This window comes from Trachurus trachurus (genome assembly GCF_905171665.1).
Source record: "Trachurus trachurus genome assembly, chromosome: 9".
Lineage (NCBI taxonomy): Eukaryota > Metazoa > Chordata > Actinopteri > Carangiformes > Carangidae > Trachurus > Trachurus trachurus.
In genome coordinates this window covers 17447240-17460931 of record NC_139895.1, presented here as the reverse complement: position 1 = coordinate 17460931, position 13692 = coordinate 17447240, and the positions used below count along the sequence as shown (strand labels likewise).

Here is a 13692-nt window from a genome sequence, read left to right as displayed (position 1 = left end):
AGTGTTTCAGAGTGTTAAAAAGAGAGATTTTTTTTCACCTACTGTCAACCTACATCAACCTTTTTTTGGCACTAGCCTTTTGCAGAGATTGTTTGGTTTAAGGATGAAGTAAAAAAAAAAAAAAAAAAAAAAGATCAAAGGTGACTGTCCAAGATAACCACCATAGCTGTTGCAACAGTGACATGGTGTTACTAGAACTGCTTTGAAAACACATACACACAGTGTCTTGTCAGGATCCTTTGCATTCATGTAGCAGTCTGTAATGGGATTGTGCAAAGCTGAACTTCTGAAAGATAAAGATGGCTTTGTACATTCGGTGATAGTGGAACACACCTGATAAGATTTATGCTGACTTGTACAGTAGAAAAGGCAACATCTGATACTCTCTCAAAACTTTATTTCAACATGCAGATATCTGGATGACAACTGTCAGTATTCATCCCTATTTTCATACATAAAAATATATAGACAAAGGCACTCTACAGAAGGACTCCAGGGGAAACAGCAAAATCAGAAGCATGATGACAAACATAGAAATGCAACGATATGAATAAGGACGAGTCCTGCTTCATCTCTACTGTACAGCTGCAGAGTTTCCCGTGTGACCTTGTTGTCAGAGGCAGCTCATTGGTGGATTCGATGAGGAGAAGTGTGACCGGCCAGATGCAGGAGCCTGAGGATGACATCACCGGCATCACTGCCTTCGAATTGTCCGATTTGGTCGTCTCCTTCCTCCTCGATGAGGCAGGACTGATCCGTGGTACAACTCTCTGTAGAGAAAAGAGTTGTCATGATGACCATGGTCGTCTGTTATTGCAACTGCAATTTACAGTATGGTGTTAAGGTTTGGTGTCACAAGACCATTTTCAGAGCAAGAGGGAAGATTAAGAAATCCACAATGAAATACTCAAGCATGTTTGTAGTATGTTTTTGAAATCCTACACATATACATTTTATTTTAGAATTCATGCATTTGTTCAACTAATGTAGCTACCTAAAGGAGCAAAGTGTGGAATTGGCCGTCCCTTGAATTCATACTCAAATAAATTTAATCACACTCGCATTGATCTAATGTAAGCTTAATTGTTAGCTTCAGCAGATAAGTAGGAGGTTTTTTCCTTTTTTCATTGTAGGCTAATGATTTCACACTCAGTCTGCTTGACAGCAGCATGGAGAGCTGAGTTTCACGCAAGATAGTTATAGCAACGGTTTAGAGCCTATTAGTTGTGGATACTACTTTATCCTCACATGTCGGACCGGGAGCAGACTGAATGCTTCAGTGACTCACTAAAGCCCTATGTAAAAAAAAATGGTACTAAAAGGTACTTGTACTTTTATTGAGTATTTTAATTTTATGCTATTATATCTACATTGCTACATTTTGGAGGGAGATAATGTAGCTATGTTTTATGCTACAAATTTATTCAACAGCTTAGTTGCCTTTAAAGATTTATCTGAAAAGTTAATCTTAAAATTTTGAATTATGTTGAAAAATATAGGCTACAGTACCTGACGGTATATCAAACCACCCAATATTATCACCAAATTGTGTTTCAATGCAATAATTTCATAAGCCATTTTGCATTTTTTTCACTACATTTTTTTTGCTTTTCGCATGTCACTGTTTTCCATGCTTATATAATTTCTGAAACCTTTAAATCTAACTCTCGTTAAGATAACATTAAATGGCACAAAGAGTTTAAAATGGGTAGACATGACATGCAAAATGTCCTTTAACATGGCATGCTTTTTCCACTCATCCCATTATATCATGTAACAATAGCAACATCTTAACTGGCCAACTAAAACTTTAAAATGCTGTAATACTTAAGTAGGATTGGGTTAGGGTTATAGAGATGGCAAAGTGGTGGTGCTACTTCTCCTGAAGTAAAAGGATCCAAATCCTTTTTTTTTTTTTTTTAGTCAATAAGTACATGAGGATTTCCTCACCTGCATCACAGCAGAGTCCTGAGGCAGCGCAGTGTCCTCCTTCAGATCCACAGGGTCTTCCTCCTGCCTGGCAGGGGGTGAGCAGGTAGTTCTCCTCCACACAGTGAGCTGTTTCTGGGGAGCCGAGCAGGCAGCCGAGACCCTCCCCGCAGCAGATACTGGGGCCGAAGCAGCGGCCCCTGTCTCCGGGGCCACAAGACATGCACTGGAGGAGGAAACAAGATATCATTCTTGATGTTAGTTTTATAATGCGATTACAATTTAGCTCAAAGTTGGAGAGTGGCTCACCTTGCGTAGTGGTGCGTCCATGATGGACCTCTTCCCACCGATAGGACAGTTGGAGATGTAACACGCTGAACACACAGATAGGAGAAAAAACATGCACACGGACACAGCAGCTCCAGTCATTTCTGCTGAGACAGTGACAAAACAACAGTTGGGGAAAAACAAGAACAGTATTTAGTACAAATAACCATCTAATGCCTCATGTTCAGAGATCTGTTCAGAGAGCAAAAGTTACTCACTTGTGGCTTTACAGTCGATGAGTCGTTGACTTCAAGTTCTTGTTTCAGCTGCTCCCAGAGGATTTTCTAACTTGCATGGTTCCACAATGACCTGTCTTATATACTCTCAGATCTTCTTTTGAGAGTGACACAGAAACCCAAAAGCCACTTAAAGATCCTTAATGAGCTCGTTTTATTAAAGCTGACCACCGGGCATGCTGGGTCAAAGGTTTCGGGCAGCTCTGTTGCCTGGTTTGCATTTTGCTACTGAATCATTAGAAAAGGGCCCGTGTTGCGTGACCGTGCATATTCGAGATGATGATGGAAAGTCCGAGAGGTCAAGAGGACAATGGGGAGATGGAAGCATGAATGTACTTGAGTGTGGTACAACTTTGATCTGCTTTTGTTTGAAACAGGAGATTTTTTCCCCCCGTATATTTTCTTAGGCATCTTCTCCAGCACTGATACAGGAAAAGTGAAAAGAGATAGCTTTCAAGGTCATGAGAAGAAGCCCATGTACAGGTATGAACCTCAGTCTGGTGAGCCGCCATTTTGGTTCAACAGTGCCATGCAGAATTAGTTGTGAGTGGATGTTTGTAAACAAGCCAAATCATGACACAAAAGACACACAAATAGACACACGAACAGATTTTCCCTTGCTATTAATAAAACCTTTTAATTCCTCACTGGAATTGATGCCCGCATCATCCAGGTCTGAGGTTAATTGGCTTTATGAGCTAATTAACACAGCTAATGATCGGCCACAACTCATAAAAGGCAGTTTCACAGTTTCAATCATATGAGCTCAATTACTGCAGCTCCCTGATCTACTAAGTGCCACCTCATCTCAATTAGTTGATAACATCGTATTTGTTCACCAACTTCTGTGTGCCAAAACGGCATTTAGACGTGGACTGACTTGTGTTTAGATTTCACACCCCTCAAACAGATCATAAAACCTGTCTCCAGCCACCATCTGAAGACATAAAGTGGTGTAAAAAGGACTGAAGTGTCACTCAAACAATAGGACTCTCTTGCCACCTAGTGTCAGTGTTGACAAATTTCCTCTATTTATGCATACATTTTTCATTGTCACTGTTTTCATCTGTCAGGCTTTTGCAGGAGGTGGACAAAATAGCAGGAATACTTATTATGCAACATTGTGCAATAGGCCTACATTATAACAACACCAGAAACAAGGTGCAGAAAAATTTGGATTTTTGGAAAGAAGAAGACAATCTTTGTGTTTTCTTTCTTCTCTTTAACAAACAACAACAACTGAACATGAAATACTTCACAGAGGCAGTGTTTTTGTTAGAATACATTTTTACCACAGTTGTCAATGTTATGCACAGCCCCTGTGCCACAGCGCTCATCAATTACATATGAACTTTGTATTCTGTTTAGAAAATACCTGAAATGCCTTTACCCTGAAAGTTTCTAGGCTGTTTAAAAGCTTAAAATCGCGCCACATTTCATTTAAAACACAGGAGACTTTATTTATTTATCTTAAAATAGAAACTCAATCTGTGTCAATAGGTGTTGAGCATAAAGACAAAAAATCAGATCTCGCCTTGCCATGTTCCTCCAAAAACTGTGCAAATCCCTATTTCACAGAGAAATGGAGATGTCTATCTAGTGTTTCCTTATTTTTCTGCAGGAAGGCACTAGGCTTGTTGACTTCCTCTCCCCTCCCTTCCTTCCTTCTCTCCGAAGGTACTCATCTGAAAAATGAGAACAAAGTGATTGTTCCTGTTCTCTTTCTTAAGTCACTTCAAATGCTATCCGTGGACGGGCGGCTCATTGTCAGGAGAGTTGCAGTGCGAGCAGGAGGGAGAAAACGCCGGCACAGGTACAACAGCAGCAGCTGCAGCAGCACTTCAGCCACAGCATCACAGAAAACACACTCAGCCGGTAAGTTCTATACACACATACACACACACACACTCGCTCTTTGCTGCAGCCTCACACAAACGCACTCTTACATGGCACTGAGTGGCATTCTGGCAAGGAGGGGCTTCGGTTTAATGGATTGTTTGGAATGCATGGTGTGGCAAAGTATGGACAGGGGTCTCTGCACAACGCACCTTGAAAGGGAGAGGCGAACAATGGCAATATTCAGAAAACATTTAAAACTGTCTGTAAAGCATTCAAATTTTCAGTATGCAATGCATCTTAAATTGTAGAAATCTTGGGAAGAGGCAGACGAACATTCACCCTGCAACCTGCATGTGGTTTATGTTTTCTATATGTTAGCCTACTAATAACAAACTTAACCCCAAATACATGTGTCGCTGTGATGCATTTTTACATTATTCATTGATATGAAGAGATATTCCCTGTGCATATGTAGTGTCGTGCTGCTTGTAAAATTTCAAAGTGTGTTTTTGCAGAGAGAAAAAAAAGACTCACTGAATTATATAAATATGAGTATGTGAAATCATCTGTAATCGCTGTCACTCCCCAAAGTTTATGATCTGCACTTGTCATCCTCTTTTCAACATGAATTAGAAACAATTCAAACATATTTTTCTGTCTCTGTGTTTGTGAAACTGGATGTATATGCTTGAAATGAATAATTCAACAGGTGATTTTGACATTTTTCAAGCAAGAGTATGAAAATATCCCATAGTCCTGGTTTGAAAATGATGCTTTTCTTTACTTATGTGAGTATGTAGTGGATATCTTTGGTTTTTTGACACTCAGTCAAACAAAACAGGGGTAGATGTTTCCTGGGTTTTAGGAAATCAATTTATTTTTGCAATTTTCTGACCAATTTTCACCAAATAATGAAAATATTAAGCAAGAAAATGAATGTGCACCGTGTGTGTAGGGTGCATCTGCAACAGCAAACAGAAAGATAACATGCAAAGTAAAGTAGAACTTGCAGTGATGTGATTAACAAGAATCCCAGCTTTCTCTGTGATAAGCATAGTGTAGATAAGTGCACCAGTGCTAAGTACTATTTGAATGCCATGCAGAAGTTAGACAGTTCCCCTTTGAGAGTCCTTTGTGGAGTATCACCATCTTTTCATTATCATCTACACTAAAAGACACGCAGTGATAAGATATTTATAGTTCTACGACGTGGCAGCTCTATGCTTATCAGTAATTTCATCAAACTCAGACGCAGACTTCACACACAAAATTAGTGCAAAGCATCACAAAGCGTAATGGATGAGAAAAAGGGGAAGTTCTTCTTTGCTATCAGTTCACAAAAAAAAGATGAAGAGAGCAGAGAAAAAAGAGATGGAGAAGCGAAAAGTGTGCGGGAGGTAGAGGTGAGCATTTCACAGATAACTTCCTAATTTCAGGAGAAGGGGAGATCTGTGAGAAAGGAAGAAGTGAGAGGTTTCAGGTTGAACACTGAAAGGTGTGGGTTTCGACACCATGCTGTTTGTGTGTTCCTGGCTACAGCCCCCTCCCCAAATCTTCACAGTGATGGTTTCGTGTGTTAAACAGAAACCAGACAAGAAGTCATCTGATGGACATTTGCCAAGTCTTTTCCAAAATGTTAGGTTTGTTTTTGAGGCTGTTAGTACAGTAGGCAGTGGTGGAAAGAAACTTACTTGTACTAATATAATGTTGAGGTATTGCTTTGGCTATTTCCATTTTAAGCTTTATAGATTTCAAATAAAAAGGTCACTAATGGTCTTATAAAGCACAATGAAGGCGGTTAAATAATACATCAGTGATTTCTATATGATTTTGCTTGTAACCTCCCCTTTAAATGACTCAAGTTGTTTTATTGACAAAACTGTTGGAGGCCCAAAGGAGGGAAAAGTATCAGGTGTTTCAAAAAAACAAAAACAAAGATTCCCTCCAAAAATATAGAATATACATATGTTTTAAACCTGATGCCTACATTTTCAAATTGTGGTAGCAGTCATAAGCTTGACATTACTTATCTTATTTCACGCTGTTCTCATTGCAGCCACAAAGAGCTTTATATAACTTCTTATTTCTCATGTGCAGCACCAGTGGTCCCTGAGGCCTGTGAGAAGTTCCCCTTCAAGTAAAGGACTTCTGCACATCTTTCACCAAAACATTCTTGTACTCTTTCTAACGCAGAAAGAAGATGGAAACAGACAGGGTCAATTTCTCGCCACGAAGAAGTCCTCCCCTCAGAGATGAACGACGACAGGGATCTCAGCACGGTTTCTACCTGAGCCCACCTCCGTTCTATCTCAAGCCCCCGAAATTCTCCCCTCCCAGATACAGCAGCATATCACCCACCGGTGACACCTACAGCGTGTTCAGCCCACCTGCCTTCTTCCCCATGCTCAGCCCCGCTTGCGCCCAAAAGGAGGGATCCCAAAAACGTAAAAGAACACCTTTCAAAGTGGACGCCCAAGAAGGTGAATCTCCTGAAAGAGGAGCGGAGGAGGCAGAAAAAAGCAGCAGCAAGAAGACAGTAAACCTCTCCCACATCCCCTTCTCCCTCCCACCGCCACACCCCATGGCTTCCCCACCTCCAAAGCCCCTCCCCGGTATGATCGAGCTCAACAGACTGCAGCTCCATCGCAGATCATCAGCTGTGAATTTACCTGTCCAGGTGAAACAGGAACCTCTCAGTCCTTCTCCTGTTTGGCCTCCCTCTCCTCTCCTTCTCCACCCTCCGTACTTCCCACCTCTCCACCACAGCCTCCTCCCATACCCCTTCTTCATGCCAGGGCCGGTCATGCACCTCTCCCCCGGTGCCTTCTACCCCAGAGAGGACCTCCGACCCAGTCACCACCGCACCCGTGACGGAGCCTCTCGCAGCGGCACGACCACCGCTGAGAAGCTCGGGCTCAACATCCACGTGGATGACAGCTACTATGTAGATGTTGGAGGTGACCAAAAGCGGTGGAAGTGTCGCATGTGTGACAAGTCGTACACCTCCAAGTACAACCTGGTCACGCACATCCTGGGCCACAACGGCATCAAGCCACACGGGTGCCACCTGTGTGGGAAGCTTTTCAAGCAGCTGAGCCACCTGCACACACACCTGCTCACCCACCAGGGCATGAGGCCCCACAAGTGCCAGGTGTGCCACAAGGCCTTCACCCAGACCAGCCACCTGAAGAGGCACATGATGCAGCACAGCGATGTGAAACCATACAGGTGAACGACAGCGACAATTGTGGTTATTTTCGGCTTTTTATTGCCTATTTCTATCCTTATTTTCTATCTCATACTCACTTTTTCCGCCTCTCCAGCTGCGGTGTGTGTGGTCGAGGCTTTGCCTACCCCAGTGAACTTCGTGCTCACGAGCTAAAGCATGAAAAAGGCCAGGAAAATGTTTGTGTGGAGTGTGGTCTGGACTTCCCCACACTCGCCCAGCTGAAGAGGCACCTGACTGCCCATCGTGGCCCCACCCTGTACAGGTGAGGAATGAAATGGCTCTCTAATGATTGTGTCGTTAAAGCAATAGCTCAAAATAGCCTTCATTCACTTGCTTGGGAGTTCAATGGAAAGATTTAGACCAGCTCTATCCAGCGACAACAAAATCAGCCTGACATTACATTTAAAGAACTTTAATTAACATGACAAATCATAACTTGAAATCAAATTTCAAAAGTTATCATTATAATCCTTTCAAAGAAATATTGATACACTTTGGTTTTTATGCAGACAAAATAATGTATTCATTGTCCGCTTTAGAGAAGCTGGAGGATGGGTTTGTTTCTTTTGGACAGGTTCAGGCTGTTTTCAGAAGCTTTCGTCTTTGTGCTAAGCTAATTCATCAGCCTGCCAGCTGTAGCGTACTATTTAAGGGATGGATAAGACAGTTGTATCAATCTTTTCATCTAATTCTGGGTGAGAGAGAGAATAAACGCATTTCCCAAAATTTCAAACTATTGCTTTAACATTTCAGCTCTCTATTTGGCTGTGTAAGTGAGGTTATACCTGTTGTTCCTGCAGGTGTGCGGAGTGCCAGAAGACTTTCCAGTATCCGAGTCAGCTTCAGAACCACATGATGAAACACAAAGACATCAGACCGTACATCTGCAGTGAGTGTGGGATGGAGTTCATCCAGTCACACCACCTGAAACAGCACACGCTCACTCACAAAGTAGGTTTTATTAGCAGGACGGAGAGAAGAGACACAACATTTTTTCTCTGTGCTCTTTCACAGGGATTGGAAGCAAAAGCATGTATTTTGGCGAACAAACCGAGTTATCAGTTTTTACTGTCGCATGAAGACATTTCTATTATTCCTTGTTCACATTTTGGATCCTGAAAATGGCTCAGAGGGCTTGGATGCCAGCCCAACAGGTTGTTTTGGCAGCTGTCTCGAAGCAATTTCCCCTCAAACTCTGGGCACTGATGTGATTAAACGTCCAGGTTTCATGTTTTATTTCCCCTTTAGTAACATTAGTGTTAAAAAAAACACCTGATTCGACCTTCTTTGGCGTTGTTATGTCTACATATTGTTTTAAGTTGTCTCAGCTGAAGATACTTAACATTTTTATGGTTGCACGGTTGCATGACATGGAAACACTCATTCAGCCTTATGCATTTAGTATCTCTGGAAATTTAAGGCTTTGGAATTAAGGTCATAAAATATAGATCAGTGAAATTCAAGAGAACAAGCAAAAAAAACAATAACATTTTAAGCAGATGACGTCTGTTGACAACATTTCTCACGACGCTACTTCCCCACTCTCTCATTCTTTAGGGTGTGAAAGAGCATAAGTGTCGCATCTGTGGTCGTGAGTTCACCCTGTTGGCCAACATGAAGCGCCATGTCCTCATCCACACCAACATACGGGCCTACCAGTGCCACATGTGCTTCAAGAGTTTCGTCCAAAAACAGACTCTCAAGGCTCACATGATCGTCCACTCGGACATCAAGCCCTATAAATGCAAGGTTAGTTGAACTTAACATGTCGCATGTGACTTTCTGCGGTGTATTTTGGCCCTTAGTTCCTCATTTGTTCACTGATTAAAGGGCAATTTCTACATTTTTGGAAGAAGATCAGTATTGCCCTTATCGGTAATTCATTTTTCCCAAACAAAAATAACAGCATTTGTCATTTGAACAAATTGCCTAGGACAATATTTTCAAGTGGCCAAGCCCTCTCCTAGTGGCCATTAGAAGTATGAGCACAGAAGGAAGTCAGGAAACATTTATTACAGAACAACAATGCCCGCAGAGGGTGGATGAATCAGCGAATCATACTTTTAAACACAACGCCGTCTATTTGTTTACAGTAGTCAACATGACTTTCTTTTACCATGACTAAAATCCTTCCCTAACTTGAGGTTGTTATTATAACCATAGTTAACCATGAGTAACCATGACAACAAAGGTCGCCTGACCTTAACATAGCTTCTTCTATCTCAAACCACATTGCTTCCCTAATCCTAACTAAATTGCCTCGCTGTGTAAACCTAACCAAGCCTAACTGCATTGTCTTTTTTAATTAATTAGAGCAAAAGACTAATGGTGTCCTGCCGATAAAAGCAACATTAAAAAAAAAAAAAATGTGATCATGTGTTGTTGCAAAGGGCAGCTGTTTGTTGAGCTGTAAGTTATTTGTGTATCTTATCAATTTGTCATTTTACAATTTGCATGACTTTTCGGGTAATTAAGACGTGCAGCTATCACCCAAGCTAACTAGTAAGAAATAGTTATCTCTGTCCATATGAAATCAAATCAACCCTCTTGCACCTCTAAAACTCAATAACCATCAATTTAATCCATGCAGTGTAAAAAAAAAAAAAAAAAAAAGGTTGCAGCATTACGTGGTGACTGATGTGGCGCAGCGTAATGTGAATATGCCTAACCGTTTCCCTCTTTTCACTGTTTATGCTAAGCTAAGCTAACTTGCAGCTGGCTGTGGCTTCACGTTTACCCTACTGACATGAGTCATAACAACCTCCTCATCTACCTCTTGCAAGTAAAAATCAAGGCATCGGTATTCTATAAATAACCAAATCATATTTATTGATGATCCCAGCCAGGAACCAGACTTGTAATATTTAGCAGTAGCTGCTATTAAAGGATTTCCCCACTTTTCTGGAGTGTCTGTTTTGACCTTGGTGTTTGGTTTGACGACTAAGACGATGACCAGATAGCAGAAAGGCTTTTGGCAGTGAGAGCCTCCTCGTCCATAGGAAGGATATCGCCGCACAAACCGCCTCTCTAACAATGGCCCCCCAGCCTCCCCGGAGAACAGGGCCCGCAAATAGATTTCATCTCGCTTTCTCTGCTGCTGGAGGGAGCTTCCTGTTTTCTCACGGTCCTCTTGGACAGTTTACAGTCCCTCTCTCCTCCTGAAGGAAAGGACCACCCTAATAAAAAAGAATGCAGAGGAAGGACAGCGCAGGAGTTGCCCTTCCCTGTTCTCCTCCTGGCCCTGTCTCGATGTTGCTTCCTCTCTCTGTCTCTCTCCCTCTCTCTCTGTTTTTCTTCTGTGTGTGTGTGTGTGTCAGGGTGTGAGAGAGGGGGGAAGACAGAGAGGAAAAGAGGAAAACAAGGATTGAGGGAGGGTGTGTGTCTGTGTATATCTGAACGCCTGCACATTCATTCATGATTACGTGTCCCACTGCTGTAGCTCTGCATTCTGAGAAAATAATAGGTCGATAGCGTCGGCTTATTGTTTTTGTATCCTGAAATAGTGTTTACTACAGCCAGTGGTTGGAGGTTAGGCTACAAAGTACATTTTTTACTCAACTGTAGAGTAAATGCATTCAAATCAACATAATGTTACTTTTTACTCCTACTCCACTGCAATTAATAGTATCTGCAGAATAAACTGCCTGCAATATAAAAAAAATGTTTAAAATGAAGTCATTTAGATCAGTTTGATTTGCCTGTGCGTAAGTTATCTGGTTCTCCAGTTTTCATGCAAAGCCTCACTAACTGGCTGTTTATTGAAGCTTCCCATTTAATGTGCATGCATGAGAGCGGTATTGATCTTCTAACATGCAACGAGAAAGTAAACAATTGCATTTTCTAATAATGTCAAACTATAAATTGAAGTGAATGGTTAATAAGTTCAGTATGCACTTTTCTCTTTTGTCTTTCAGCTTTGTGGAAAGGAGTTCAACAGGATGCATAATCTAATGGGCCACATGCATCTCCACTCAGACAGCAAACCCTTTAAATGCCTCTACTGCCCGAGCAAGTTCACACTGAAGGGAAACCTCACCAGACACATGAAGGTCAAACATGGCGTCATGGACAGAGGGCTGGATGAAAGATGTAAGGATGTACAAATCTGCACTTGGTACTGTACGTGCACTTCTGTTGAAAAAAGTTGTGTGATGTATTTCTTTTTTACTTTCTCTGGTTTCAGTGTTTAGGCAAAGGGGGCGATTCTGCCTGACCACTCAAATGGGCCTCCTCACCCATTTCAGCCAAGAGGAGCCGTTTGACCTTTCCCAGAAGCCCCCAGGCATGCCCAGTCTCCGTCTTTCCCAGTCCGATGGCGAGAGCGTACCGGGAAGCTCGTGTCAGGAGGAGGACGAGGAGAGTTTGTACAGAAGGAGCCAGTACAGCCCTGAGGTGGACCAGCACGAACCAGCAGGCGAGGACCAATACATCCCCGAGCTGGAGGAGAGAGGACAGGGATCACCTGATGAACTGAGTCCAGGAGAGAAAGAGAAACAGACATACCAGCAAAGTTTAGATGATGAGGCATTTGAGAGGGAGTCAGCAGCAGAGGGACAATCTGGAGATCTCAGAGGTGCCCAGGTGCACCTCTCACAATCAGAGGCATTCTGTGAGTCTGATGTAGAGCTAGATGAGCAGGAGCACCACAGTGAGACAGACCATAGACACATGTATGATTACGACTCAGATTCAGAGCTAGAGGATGATCACCAAGAGCTTGATGAGCCAGAACAAAACAAAAAGCAGTTGGGTGGCTTTTATGAGGCAGCTATCAACGTGTCAGAGAGGAACCAGCGCAGTTTGGATACAGGTGAAATGGTGCACCACATGCACACAAGTGAATTTACGGGTCCACAGGATGAGGAAGAAGACAAAGAATGAGGGGAAAAAAATAGTGGAAGAATGAGAAGAAGATGTGGGCTCTGGGGCAGGCTGATGTTTTCTTGACAGGAAAATGGACAGGATGTTCAGGAGACACTCCCCTAAGCAGAGAGGAAAGTGTGTAGGTCTCTAAATAAAACTGATTATGGAGTTGTATAGTAGCTCAGCACAAAAAGGGAAAGACAAACATATCATGTTTATTAACAGACCAGAAAATAAAAATTAAGTTACTGTAATACAAAGCTGTGAAGCATACTGCATGTACAGAAGATGTCACTCACTGACAAATAGCTACTGACGGAAAGTTAATGTGGATTAATAAGTGTAAAAGTATGATTAGCGAATAGCTTTTCTGTAAATAAAATGCAAAGAGATATTTAATATTTTTCTTTTTTTTTCTTTTTTTTTACAAATCATTTTAACTCAAATATGTTATTTAGCTTTAACTCTGACTCTTTTTGTGTAAATCTAAGATATGAAAATCAATAATTAGGTTTTTTCCCTGAGTGTAATGTTGTAGTTTTTGACTGATACAGATGTGACAAAGCTTGACGTTGTGTTTTTATGAAATAAACTGTGATTTTTTTCTATTCTTATGTCTAATGTTTAGATTTTCTAACATCTTTATGACTTTGTTCGTTCAGTCTTTTTTGGGAGGATGGCTTTGTTTTTTTTTATTGTATGGCAGTGTAACGGTGGTCACCTGATTATGATTCTGCTAAATCAAAAATAAAAGCTTGAATGCATGAACCTGCTGCTTCTGTTCTTAGACCATCATTGTGGCTCCTTTTTCTTTCTTTTCTTAAAAGAATATAAGCCAAGTTATTAATTTTCAGTCCTCACCTTTTGCCGCCTGACACATACTTTAGCAAGCTAAAGATGATTGCTGCGAGTTTCAAAAACCTCGCCTTTCTCCTCCTGCTTCTCTTTCAAAGCAGAGGAAGAGGAAGAGAAAACACCTCTCCCCTTCTCTCTTTTAGGTTGTGATCAAACAGCAGTGACGGACACAGTGGGTGTCCCAGACAAAGGCTGCATATGCCTGTATGACTCAGAATAAAGCATTGTTTCTGCTCATTGCAGAAGCCCCACTGCAAACAGAAATGCTACTGGAATGACAAAAGTGTGTAAAAACATCTCTTGTTTCACAATAGAAGAAGAATCCTTATCATGCACTTCATCATGCAGCTATTATAAAATTAGTTTGATATTAAAAATCAAGCTCACTGGGCTTTGGTATCACATTGTTTATTT

At 41.6% G+C, this 13692-nt stretch overlaps 2 protein-coding genes across 2 annotated transcripts; one reads left to right on the top strand and one right to left on the bottom strand.

The window, feature by feature from the left end:
• Positions 1-624: 624 nt before the first annotated feature.
• On the bottom strand, positions 625-2358 carry LOC310990817 (isotocin-neurophysin IT 1-like; the record flags this gene model as incomplete). The annotated part of the gene is made up of 3 exons (XM_083978342.1): positions 625-770; positions 1951-2155; positions 2239-2358. The coding sequence occupies 3 exons, from the start codon at positions 2356-2358 to the stop codon at positions 625-627; spliced, it is 471 nt and encodes a 156-aa protein (XP_083834468.1).
• A 1915-nt stretch (positions 2359-4273) lies between these two features.
• On the top strand, positions 4274-12776 carry znf366 (zinc finger protein 366). Its single transcript, XM_083978340.1, has 7 exons — positions 4274-4367; positions 6525-7559; positions 7655-7822; positions 8361-8511; positions 9118-9309; positions 11475-11649; positions 11744-12776. The coding sequence occupies exons 2-7, from the start codon at positions 6532-6534 to the stop codon at positions 12439-12441; spliced, it is 2412 nt and encodes an 803-aa protein (XP_083834466.1). The 5' UTR covers positions 4274-4367; positions 6525-6531; the 3' UTR covers positions 12442-12776.
• The last annotated feature ends 916 nt before the right edge of the window (positions 12777-13692 follow it).